This window comes from Delphinapterus leucas, chromosome 1, assembly GCF_059928025.1.
Source record: "Delphinapterus leucas isolate spDelLeu-1000000601 "Yukka" chromosome 1, BTC_Dleu_Yukka2, whole genome shotgun sequence".
In the NCBI taxonomy this organism is placed as follows: Eukaryota; Metazoa; Chordata; class Mammalia; order Artiodactyla; family Monodontidae; genus Delphinapterus; species Delphinapterus leucas.
The window spans coordinates 62094781-62107922 of record NC_143129.1 but is presented as its reverse complement, the minus strand read 5'-3'; the positions used below and the strand labels follow the sequence as shown (position 1 = coordinate 62107922).

Genomic DNA, 13142 nt, shown 5'->3' with positions numbered 1-13142 from the left:
ACAGACAACTGGCTTAAGAAGATGTGGCATATATATATATATATATATATATATATATATACACACACACATATGAATATTACTCAGCCATGAAAAAGAATGAAATATGCCATTTGCAGCAACATGGATGGACCTAGAGATTACCATACTAAGTGAAGTAAGTCAGACAAAGACAAATATCATATAATTTATATGTGGAATCTAAAAAATAATACAAATGAGTCTATACACAAAATGGAAACAGACTCACAGACATAGAAAACAAACTTATGGTTACCAAAAAGGAAAGGTGGGGAGGACAAATTAGGGGTATGGGATTAACAGATACAAACGACTATACATAAAATATACGCAATAAGGATTTACTGTATAGCAAAGGGAATTATAGTTAACATCTTATAATAACCTACAATGGAATATAATCTGAAAAAAACCCTGAATCATTATGCTGTATGCCTGAAACTAACACAATATTGTAAATCAAATATATTTCAATTTTTTTAGAAAAGATAACATGGAGTGGGTCATTACATGGGATTGTTCGTTTAAAAAGTAAATGTGGGGGCTTCCCTGGTGGTACAGTGGTTGAGAGTCCGCCTGCCGATGCAGGGGACACGGGTTCATGCCCTGGTCCGGGAGGATCCCACATGCTGCGGAGCAGCTGGGTCCGTGAGCCATGGCTGCTGAGCCTGCGCATCCGGAGCCTGTGCTCCGCAACGGGAGAGGCCACAACAGTGAGAGGCCCGCATACCGCAAAAAAAAAAAAAAAAAAAAAGTAAATGTGGTAGGTCATTAGAACAATGGTCCCAATGTAGCATGCCTTTCCCATGCCTCTTTGTAACTAACACTGCTGCTCTTTCCTTCAAAGGTGGGGTCTTCTTCACTCATTGAATCTGGGCTAGCTTTGTGATTTACTTTAACTAATAGAACAGGGGTAAAAGTGATGTTATTCAATTTCCAGAGCCTAGGAGATACAGAGGGCTTGCAGCTTGTCCTCTCACCCTGTTGGAACCCAGAGACCACCATGTAGTAAAGGAGCCCAGTTCACTCTACTGGAAGATAGGAAGCCATGTGGAGGAGAACCAAAGCGCCTTTAGTCTACCCTCTCAAGCAGACTAAAGGCTTTCTCAGACTCATATTGTCTGACGTGTGGCCTGTATGAAAAGGAATTGCAGAGTAGAGTGGACTACAATGAGACTCATTGAAAACACATGAGTTTTTAAGGAAACTGTATCAGATTGGACTAAAAAAGACAGTACGAGTTCTAAATAAATAGGAATTTCCATTTCTACTGGCAGAAATCAGTCTGAGAAGGTTACTCAGCCACAAACATGGATTATTTCCTATGAAAATGTAGAGAATGGGGAGAACTGGGACATATGCCCATCTGGATTTCAGAATTGCCAAGGACCAGTGATTAATCATTGCTTCCTGTTCTTCCCCTTCTTGAACAGAGGTGTCTCTTGATCACCACTGAATGTTGTGGGTGGAGGTGGGGGAGACAGATAACTTCTCTTCTTAGTCCACAGGTCTCTGGATCAAGAGGAATCATACTTAAGGAGATACAACCAAGAAGCCTCAGCAGGCTTAGACTAAATGCACATTATGAGATACTGGACTTTGAATCTGATACCATAATAGGATGAAGGCTTGCCAGGGTTCGGGGCAGGCATGCAGTGTCTTAGAAAAAGATGAGTGTATTTTGCTTCGTAGGAGGGGTAAAAATATTTGTGGCCAGTGTGTGGAACGTGGTACATTAAATATGGTCACAAATTCTTTGCATCTCTTACCTTCGCGAGGTTGAATCTACTGTCCCAAGCCTCAAATTAAAGTGGCTTCATTCCCAAGTCTGGTAGTAGGGTACTGACTCTCAGCTGTATGCCTCAGGTTACTTCTATGTGGCCTCTCATTCTTCAGAGGCTAGGCCAGCTTCCTCACATGACAATCTCAGGGTGGTATTCAAAGTGGAAGAAGGGGGAAATTGCAAATCTCCTCAAGGCCTAGGCTCCAGTACATGCCCAAAGTCCTTTTGCTACATTGTACTGGTCAAAACAAGTCACAAGAACACCCAAATTTAATGGTGGGGAGGGATATAGACACCACCTCTTAATAGGAGGTCTTACAAAGAATTTGTGACCATACTTTACCTCTCTGGGTAAGAGCCTTTCAAATTCTGAGAACATTTTAAATTAAGTATAGAAATGTTTTTAAAATGAAAATATAGTGTTAATATTTTTGTATTAAGAAGAAATATGTTCTTCAACAGAAAAAATAAAAGGAGGAATTTATAGATTAAAAGAGACAAAGTACATATTCATTCATTGCAATACGTGATTTTACTGAAATGCAATTTAAAAATATAAACTGTGAAAATACGCATTGATCACATTTATGAGATAATTGGAAATTTGATCATTGACCCAATATTTGATGTTATTAAGGAATTATTAAGTTTTAGGTACAATATTAGTATTTTACTATGTTTTTAAAAAGACCAAATTTTAAAATTTTAAAAAGACTAAATTTTAAAAATTTAGAGATACATACTGAAATATTTGCAGATGAAATGATATAATATCTGGGATTTGTTTCTAAATAATATGGAAGATGGAGGAGTGAATGAGGGTGCAGATGGGGCACAGTTGGTCATGTGTGGATGGTTTTTAAGGCTGAGTGATGGGTACTTGGGAGTTCATTACACTATTTTATCTACCTTTGTATATTTTAGAAATTCTTCATAATAATAAGTTCTAAAATGAAAGTAAAAAAGAAGGATTCTGGGCATAACGAGTATTTTATATACTTGTAAAACTAAATAAAATTTGTACTATTAGAATAAAACCCCAATTTTAAATGTGCAATTTGATAAGTTGATTTAAACTTGATTTTACCTAGTAATCTTCCTACGTTTATAACATTTAAATATTAAATTGTAAATATTTTAAGAGAATTTTGCTTCATTAGATTTATTTTAACTCATTAGATTTACAAGAGTTAAATAAGCACTTGAGAGAATATTGTATAAGAGGAACTCAAATATGTTAAATGTATAAAAGCAGTTTCAAATATTTGAAGATTTTAATTAAGTATGTAAATGGCACCAAACATTATTCAAAGACTCCCCAAAAGTGAACTGTTAAAATTAGCTAGACTTAGAAATAGAATAACATTTGTGACTTGAATTTAAATCCTAAGAGATTTCTTTCTTTTATTTTTTAACTTTCATAAATCAAACATAAATTTTAACAACCAATCAAAAGATGAAAAAAAATCTAGTCACCTGAAAACCATACGTAAGAATTAAAAGCATTGCAAGAATAATAAATAAATAAAAAGCAGATTATGTGAAGGGTACCAACCATTTGTATTATAGCTACATGCAATCTGGCCTCTTCTATTAAAACTTCATCTGTTAGGGACTCCTCCTTCACTTTTTTATCACATGAAACATGAGGAAACTGAACAGTATCAGACTACGTTTAAAAACACACAGAGATAAAGTTACAAATAAGTAAAAATGATTAGGAGCTGTCAAATACTTCGCTCAACCAAGATTCCAATAACTCAAATCAGAATCGCTAAAATGAAGGGGTGTATAAGTGAAAAACGTTCTCCATATTAGAGATGTTGCTTTCAATTGTGGTGAAGTAACTATTCATTTGGGGAGATTTAGAAGCCAAATTCTTCCCCAAGCTAGTTGTATGCTTGACTGCTCTCTGGAGCAGCCTATGTTTTCTGCTTTTGATAGTACTTATACAGGGAGAGATCTCTCACTTCCTCAACCAGTTGGAAACATCACCCTGGCATTAGCCATTCATAGTTACTCAATCAGCCAGTTTGTAAAAACACCAGTTCTCCTGTATTTGGCAAATAAGGCTAGATCACCAACACCTTCTCTTTAGAGACAGAATTCAAACTATTTTGCCAATATAGCAAAGCTAGTAAATGTATCTCCCTTCAGTATCCTGACATATAACTAGCAGAATCAAGTTTTTTATAATAAACTAAAGAAAAAGGCAGGCCAGAAAGAGAAAGGACTAATTTTTGCCAGGTATCAACTCACAGGAATGATATATTCAATCTTTGTTTTTTCTTCTACTAAGGTCCAGTTAACATTTGTCAAAATTTTTTCTGTTTTAAATAAAGTTATTCTGTTCTGTATTATCTCCTGGATGTGCTTAATGGCATTTTGCATGGCCATTTGTCTTGGAAGGGAGATGGCACACAAACCTGTGACAAAGAAAAGGAAGGGCCTTAATAAAACACAGTGAAGATTGCACAGAGAAGAGACATGTTGCATAATGTAGTGAAATCTTGGCATCACTTGCATAGCCAAACCAGAGTACTTAGAGCAAGGACAACTATTTGTCCAAAATTTTCCAGAAAATTACCCAACTATCCATTTCCTTTTGGCTGTACAGCTCAACTTTTTCTGACTCAAGTGCTAAAGAATATCTTCTTAGTTTCTTTTTGTTCCCTATAGCTAGAAACATGACTCACTATTTAAAGGCATCCAATCAGTATTTCTCCAAGTATGGAAAGCTACCTGTGTCTACAGGTAAAGGAGCTGCCTATTAAATTATGCAAATTCCTGAGCTTTACGCCATGTCTGGAGAATCAGAGTGGCCTGGGAATTTGCATTTTAACAACTTCTCCAACTGATTCTTATACATAATAAAATTTAATGGCCACTGCAATAGGGATCCCTCAAATTTAACATCTCTGTTTCCTGGCCAGCAAATCTACATGTCCAAAACTTGTAGCAGTTTGTATCATCTTGAAGTATCAATTTGAAGTTTTAGATATGAGGCTTGCTTACCAAAAAGAAGAATTTAATTAGTGAGTGAGCTTAGTCTACTCATTCAGAATTCCATCTCAATAAAACTGTTCTCAATAAAAAACAAGGTTCTACTGTATAGCACAGGGAAATATATTCAATATCCTGTGATAAACCATAATGGAATAGAAGATAAAAAAAGAATGTATACATATGTATAACTGAATCACTGCTGTACAGCAGAAACTAACAAAACATTGTAAATCAACTACACGTCAATTAAATAGATAAATAAATAATAAAACTGTTCTCTCTGCATAATTGCATATGAGATGTCTCATAAAGAGTTTTAAATGTTTCTAAATGTTTCAGTTTAACTTTATTGCATTCTCTACAGGACACTGTGGTGGCTGTATTTCAAATTTTCAGGGATTCAAAAAGGTTTGTAACCATATCCCTCTCAGTTCTCTATGGTCCAGAGCAAAGATGCATCTGACTGCCATGCTAAAGAGTTAGAACGTGTCAGCTTTGGATTTAAAATTTCCATGGCTGAGAGCACACAAGGAGAAAGTTTATTCATTTGCCTAATTACATCCCACCCATTAGGATGGAGCAACGGCCACTTTCCAGTTGCTCTGGGGAAACATGGGTATAAGTGGACCACTCGATGGCACCAGTACATTTGAACAAACTCCTGTGTTTAAGATGATCCTGGAAGAATATGAGGATAGATCTCTCTTTTTTTTTTTTTTTTAAATATTATTGAAGTAGAGTTCATTTCCAATGTTGTGTTTAATTCCTGCAGTACACCAAAGTGACTCAGTGAGATATATATATATCTATATATATCTATATATATAGATATATATATGTGTGTGTGTATATATATATATATTCTTCATCTTCTTTTCCATTATGGTTTAACACAGGATACTGAATATAGTTCCCTGTGCTATACAGTAGGACCTTGTTGTTTATCCATCCTATACGTAATGGATTGCATCTGCTAATCCCAAACTCCCAGTCCTCTCCCCTACTCCCTTCCCCCTTGGCAACCACAGGTCTGTTCTCTATATCTGTCAATCTGTTTTTGTTTTGTAGATATGTTCATTTGTGTCATATTTTAGATTCCACATATAAGTGATAGCATATGGAATTTGTCTTTCTCCTTCTGACTTACTTCACTTAGTATGATAATCTCTAGGTCCAGAGGATGAATCTCTTAAAAGCATTAGACGAGATGGAAGAAGTTGGCCTGAAACTCTTCCTGATAAAACTCAATTTTGTCAATTACCTGTTAACGTGCGTGTGTTTCTAGAAAGGATGAGCATTGATTCTGAGGATAAAGTACTTGCCATACATGTTTGTTTCACAATGAAAATTCTGAGGTTCAGTTAATACAATAAAAAAAATTGTATGGGAAGAAAAGGAGAAGAAAAAAATATTTCCATGATAGTAAAACCTCTTGCTCTTGCCTTTGTGATGATCAGAGTAAGAGCAATCTCAAGAAAGCAAGCATGGGAGAAAACCAGATGTTATATCATAAGCAAAGAGAGCAGAGTGGGTCTGGATCCCTGAAAGCCAAAGAAAACTGGTGGGAAGGGAGGTGTGAGCAAACCTTCACGGATCGAGTTAACTTTACTCATGCTCCAGGGTAGGCTTTTGCTGATCCAAGCTCTACTTTCCACTGCAAACAAGAGCAAACACATAACGTGGGGAGAAGGAGAGCTGCCAAAAATGTGCCCCATTTACTAGTCCTATTTGCATATTGGGGCCATGGACTTTGAGGTAAGCTACCACAGGAAGTTCTGCAATAGTGTAGATGGGGCACCGTTTCAGGAGTGGGCAGAACTGTGAAAAGACACAAGCAGAGGGGCTAAATTCACCGGGCTACTTCCCTGTTTATAAGAACTCTCCTTCAACATTACCCTTCCTTGACCTCTCACCAGTTCCACGCTTTCCAAGAAACCTTCTGATTACTAATTTGATTTATCAAGGAAATTGGTATTTAGAGATGAATACCCTGAATAATGATCACAATTATTTCTGACATAGAAAGAAATCACCCTCATTATAAATTAATAGATTTTCTGCTGCATCTGTATTCTCCCGTGAGTGCGATATATGTAAATTTCCAGCCTTTTGATTAAGTCTAGATACCCTAACAAAAATCAGGTCTCTGCACCAGCAAAGCTGAGGACCAGGCCACGGGACACTGGGGGATACTAAGGCCCTACTCTAAAACTTTGTGTAATCCCACCCTGCCCTTTCTCTCCCCCTTGACTCCACTACCACTGATTATCTTACCCTGATTTCTCTACTGATCATCGGTCTATTTGCGATTTTATTATATTTAGTTATTTTATTATCAACAGCTTCAATTTTTTTCTAGCAATAGGCAACTGTGGCAGAGCAACTGCTCCCAATATTCATTCTCCCCTTCTTCCTTTAACAATAGAATCTCTGAGTTTTGCCTAAGCACATGGCCAGTCAGTTAAGATAATATTCCCCAGCTTCCTTTGCCCACGTGTGCCCATGTGACTAAGTTCTGGCCAATGGACTGTGAGTGGTAATGATATGTACAACTTCTGGATTGTGCCCTTAAAAGGAAGCTGCTTACCCTCCATTAACACCATTACCACCACCATCACCCCCACCCGATCTTCCCTTTCTAGTTGATTGGATTGAAGATACAGTGGCAGTGAGCCAGCATCTACCCTGCAGACAAAAGCAACACCCTGGGAAGCTGAGGATCAACAAAAGAGAAGGATCTGAGTGAGATCTTTGGACAACCTTGTGGAACAGAACCATCCCACTTCTCTGGACTTTCTGGTGGAGGGGAAAAAAACAAACAAACAAAAAAAAACTTTGTCTTGTTTAAGCCACGGTTAATGTGGTTTCTGTTAAACTGGCTGAATCAATATCCCAATTCATACATCATCTATAAATAGGGAGTGAATGAAAATGAGTGATTTCATAATCAATTCCTTGAGCCCCATAAGAAATGTCTCCTCCACCCCCCAACAATAATCTCTTTGCATTACTCTCCCCAATTAATTAGACTTTACCTAATGTCCTGGCTGAATAAGTCATCATGTATGAATTTATTCCCATAGTCATTAATGATATTACTTGTATATACAATATAAACTGAAAAACAAAACACAGAGAGTCAAAACATTAATAAGTTCTCCAAAGGGAATCATTGTTCAATTAACCACCAACAAAATTCTACCTTAATCCACATTTTAAAATCCTGCCTCTGATAAGAAGAGGCAAAAGGGTTATTTTGTGGACACTGCTTGAATATAATCCACTGGGGTAGAAATCAGTTCTCAATCAGAGTGAGAAAAAAAAATAGATTTTGTAGTTTCTGGGAGGGATAAGGACACTGAGAGAGGAGCTCTCCATGGTTGCTGCCGTCAACAGTGGCCATGCAAAGCCTGAAAAGCCAGCACGGTGGTTGATTCTCAGACGTTGCTGTGGAACCTGCGGGGCTGGGGAGCAACCCCGGCAATGGCAGGCAGTGGTGATAGGGAAGTGCACCTGCCACAAGCATTTACTACAGCCATACGAGAAGCTCTGAAGAAGCAGACAGGAACTGCGCTGGGGTCAGGAGAGGCACCATGCAGAAGCAGAAGCAGAACCACATTTGTAGGTCTTGGCTCTGCCATTTACTAGTCATGTAATTTGAGGCCAGTTTACCACTCTGAGTCTCAATGTCCTTTACCGAAAAATGGAGTTAATAGCAGTATGTCTTCAGAGAGTATTTCCCAAATGACTGATCACAATAAGCACCTGAAATGCTTCTTAAAGACACTGACTCCCAGGCTTATTCCCTGCAGATTCTGATTCTGTAGGGCTGGGGGGGCATCAAAGGGATTCTTAACATCAAACAGATTTGGGAAACACTGAAAAATGATACTCAAATGTTAGTTAACATTTCTCTGACTTGGTTTTAGACCAATTCCTTGCACAAAAGAAAACTGAAGGAGCTCATTATTCTTTTCCTCCGGAACATGGAAGGACCCAAAGTCCCTGCAAAACCACAGGTGTGTTTGAACTCCAAATTAATTCCCAGACCATGTCCACAGATATGAAGTGTAAATCCCCAGGAAAGATGGTGAGGACTATGATACTCCATTTCTTAAAAAGCAACATTAAAAATAAACTCTTTCTCTTTGGGGAGTTAGGGTGCCTGAGTTCTTTCACTAACATGCTATTCTCATTATTTTGGTTTCCCTACATACAAGATAGAGAGGGTGATAGTTGCTCCCCCCAACAAAGATATTTGAAAAATACTGGGCTCTTAGGGTCTTCTAGGACAGAAGTAAAATAGCAAAGAAGAGAAAATTCTGAACTTGAAGTTGGATACTATCAAGAAACTCTGTACATCTACCTCCAGATTAAAGTTCCTTGGGAGGTGGGTAATGTTCTTAGTTTACATTATTCAAGTGTTCTCCCTCCCAGGAGCAGGTTTGGGGTTCATCTGACTGGGAAGTGGTGGGGGTGTCCTGGGGATTTCTAGAAACTTCTCACAACTTCTCCAGCTAGCTCACAGAGTACTGTCACGAATGATGAGGTACCCTCATGCTGTCCACAGATGCTCTGGGCTCTCTGGACCTTCCCTGGAGTCTCACCAACGCTGCCACCACCAGACTGCCCAGAAATCCACTGGCTGGCCCATGGGGAAAAGGCTTTGAGAGAGAGTAGAAAGGAAACTGAGATTTGTCTTTTGCTATGTATAATATAGTGTTCAGCCAAAATTTTTTAAGAAATTAATTTTTTATTTAGCTCTAAAAGACATAAATATGACTAGATCCTGAATTCAAAAATTTACAAAATCTTTCTTTCCTTAGCATATTTAATGAGCATTTCAGTTTTTGCTCTAATAGCTATAGGAATTGGAATGCTCCAGATAAGGAATTATTTTTTTCATACCTTCTGACAGCTCTTGAACAACAGCATTTATATGTTCAACAACATATGTTGAACATTTACTGAGTGTCAGGTACTTTGCTAAGCATCATTTCGATCCTCCACTGGAAACTGAAGTGCCACAAGCCTGGGGAACTTACCCAAGGCCACTCAGCCTGTCAATGGTGCAGCCAGGGTTCGATCCCAAGTGTACCCAACTCCCACATCTGGAACTGTTATTTGATTTTTGGTCCCTTTCACACTGTCAACATAAATAAACTTTCCCCCAAAAGTTCCTTCCTACTTAGAAGATTGCATTCTTCAAGCCTAATTTTTTAAATGGTTAGCTTTATTATTGGGTACTATGACAAGTGCTACAAAACAAAAATGAGTAAGTATGAATAATCATGGGATATGATGTTTCTTACCAGCTGTGGTGACTCTACTTTTTGTTCAGCCAGATTATGAATATCAGGAGCCAAGAGTAAGCTAAAAACTCCTTTAATTCCAGACCATGCTATAACAATTCCCCATCTCCAATTATACTCATAATTTGAATGCCTCAGAATAGGGCTCACTAATACAACAGTAAGTAACCTGTGGAGAGAAAAACATTTATTTTTATATCACATCTTATGTATTAATGTTATTTATGGATGATACTAGCTAGTAAATACTAAATTTCATGTAAAAATTTTTCAGAAAAGAGAAGACAATCCAGTTTATTCATAGGTTGTTCAAACTTTCTGAGACTAACCAAACTTATGATCTAAATTTTGCATATAATACTCAAATCTTGAAAAATAATGCTAGAAATTCTATACAAATATAAGAAATTATCATTAACACTAGGGTGTAGTGTTTAGGATCTTGGTAGTAAATTCCTGCAGGGAAACTTCTTCAAATGACATTAACAAGCTCCCTGGAAGGCCACAACTAGATGCAGAAATTAGACCACAAGGACCTTGTAGATCATGACGAAAAAGTAAAATTGTAGACACTTTAATAAATTTAGCTCAACCAAATTTTCCTTGAGTTTCCACAAGAATCATACACTAAACACCATGTAAATAATTTCAATTTGTGCCTCCTTTCTCTACAGGTCATTTTGTTATAGGATCCTATGCCAAAATCTAGATTCTATCTATAGCAGACTTGCACCAAAAAAATATCAGTACTGTCCTTCAAGTGAAATTTCAGCAGAAATATAATTGACATGTTCTCAGCCTCAAAAAAGATACTGTGTATCAGTCGCTTAACCGGGAATTTCGTATGACGATTTAGAGAATTCCTGTCATTGAGAAACAGAAAATCTACAATTTGCCATCTATAATATATATAATTAATTTGGGCAAACTCCTCCACCTTGCATTTAAAGCTTTTTGCAAAGTAATTCTTATCAACCTTTCCAGCCTTACTAAATGATCTTTCTCTAAAATACCACTGACTCCAGCCAAAACAGAACAATTTATGTCATTTCCTGATTATCAAAAACAGGGAGGCAGTATAGCAAAGGCTCTGGAGTCAGTCTACCTGGGTTCAAATTTAGATGTCTTTTACTATGTAACCTTAGGCAAGTTATTTAACCTCTCCAAGCCTCATTTTCTTCATCTGCAAAATGGAGAAATAATAGTCATTGAACTTGCCTCAAAGGACTCTCATGAAGATTCAGTAAAATGAGGCAACATTCACAGGGCTTAGCATGATGTTTAGAATGTGGTCAGCACTTAACACACGTTAGCAATGATTATGACGTCCAGGACTTTGTTTGGCTCATCGTCTCTGAAACATTTTTCTCAACAAGTCTCTTACGGAAAGTCTACCCACACTTTCAGGGCCCCTTAGGATGACTCCCTCCACTAAAGTCTCTCCTCTAGTGAGGTGGAACCATAAGTTCACACAAGATCTCTGGCACTCACTAGCCATTTGACATTGGGCAAGGCACCTTGCCTTTTTTGGACAGTTTTTTTTTTTTTTTTTTGGTTGCACAGGGTCTTAGTTGCGGCATGTGAACTCAGTTGCAGCATGCATGCGGGATCTAGTTCCCCGACCAGGGATGGAACCCCGGCCTCCTGCATTGGGAGTGCAGAGTCTTACCCACTGGACCACCAACGAAATCCCTTGGACAGTTTTTTTATCTATAAAATGGAGATAATAATTCTTATCTCCCAGTGTCACTATGCAGATGAAATGAGATAATGGATGTGTGCAAAAAGCCATGTATCTTTCTGCATACACTGAGACCAACCTCACCTTGCACTTGTGCTCCTGTGGTGGAAAGAAACATAAATTGTACACCCACCCTTCTGTGTGACAGTGCCTATCCGAGTTGCCTGCAGTGCCTTCAGAGTCAGCAGAAGCAATGTTTCATGAGAACATCTTATAAAGTAAGCTCACTCAGCCAGGCCTAACCTGAATGGAAATGACAATACTTTCAGAGACACTGTCACGAATTCTTATGGAAGACACAACTGCCACGTGTGGGCAATGTCACTCAAGAAATAGCATGCTCTTGGGAGTCAAGTTTAAACCCCAACTCTGTCCTCACAATCTGGGTGACTCCAGGCAAGTTTTTAATCTCTCTGGGGCTTCATCTGTGAAATGATGCAGAAACACCTACCGCATAGGGTTGCATTAATACTAATGGCATAATGTACATGGTTAATGTTTAACAAATGGCTTTATCATAGTTATGATGATAATAAATGATGATGAAAGTCAACAAAAAGTTAGGAGCTATTAATCTGGTCCAGTGGTGCTCAAACTTTAACAAGCATGTTGAAACAGTTTCCTGGATCTCAACTTCAGAGATTCAATTCAGTAGAATGGGATGGGCCCATGAATTTGCATTTCTGTCAAGCTCATGGGTTATGCTGATGCTGTTGTTCTGCACCTTCTCATTTTACAATGAAAGCTTGAAGAGTAAATAGACTTCCCCTCACTTGTGCAGCAAGCTATTGTCAGGACCTTGACAACAATACAGGTTTCCTGACTGCATGTCCACAGCTCTTTTTGCTATAACCCACTTCTTCTCAATTCTAATTCTGGGCTTGAGAACCTAAGTCTAGTAAGCAAACTTTAAATTATAATTCTTACCTTACAAAATTCACTGTTGCAAATAAGATGAGCATGAAAACTAAAGTGTGAAACTGTAAATACTTGATTTCTCCACATCCAATGACAATGCCAAAGAAAGTGTATATTAAATGTTGGTATACACATGAAAACATTATTAGAAACCTAGGATAAATGGAAAGGAAATCACATTTTAAGGGATGTGTTTTTTAAGTCTACACGTCTAGCCTCACCCCCAGAGATTCCTACTGCGAGACCAGAGCACAGTGCTTAGGGCATGGAGCTGTTCTGGTTCCATGTGGTAACACACCTGGGTCTGGGCCAGGTCTGACTTCCACGAGCAGATCTCAAGTCCTGCCTCTTCCTGGTCCCC

General features: G+C 38.0%; 1 protein-coding gene across 1 annotated transcript in view; it reads right to left on the bottom strand.

Moving 5' to 3' along the window:
* The window catches only part of SLC9C2 (solute carrier family 9 member C2 (putative)), a 93799-nt gene that overhangs the window by 56648 nt on the left and 24009 nt on the right, over window positions 1-13142 (bottom strand). Inside the window, exons 8-12 of the mRNA XM_089911018.1 lie at window positions 12791-12934; window positions 10123-10291; window positions 7846-7927; window positions 4064-4230; window positions 3360-3458 (exon numbers count right to left, since the gene is read on the bottom strand). Coding sequence (XP_089767144.1) covers window positions 3360-3458; window positions 4064-4230; window positions 7846-7927; window positions 10123-10291; window positions 12791-12934 — 661 coding nt within the window. The remainder of the gene's footprint in view (window positions 1-3359; window positions 3459-4063; window positions 4231-7845; window positions 7928-10122; window positions 10292-12790; window positions 12935-13142) is intronic.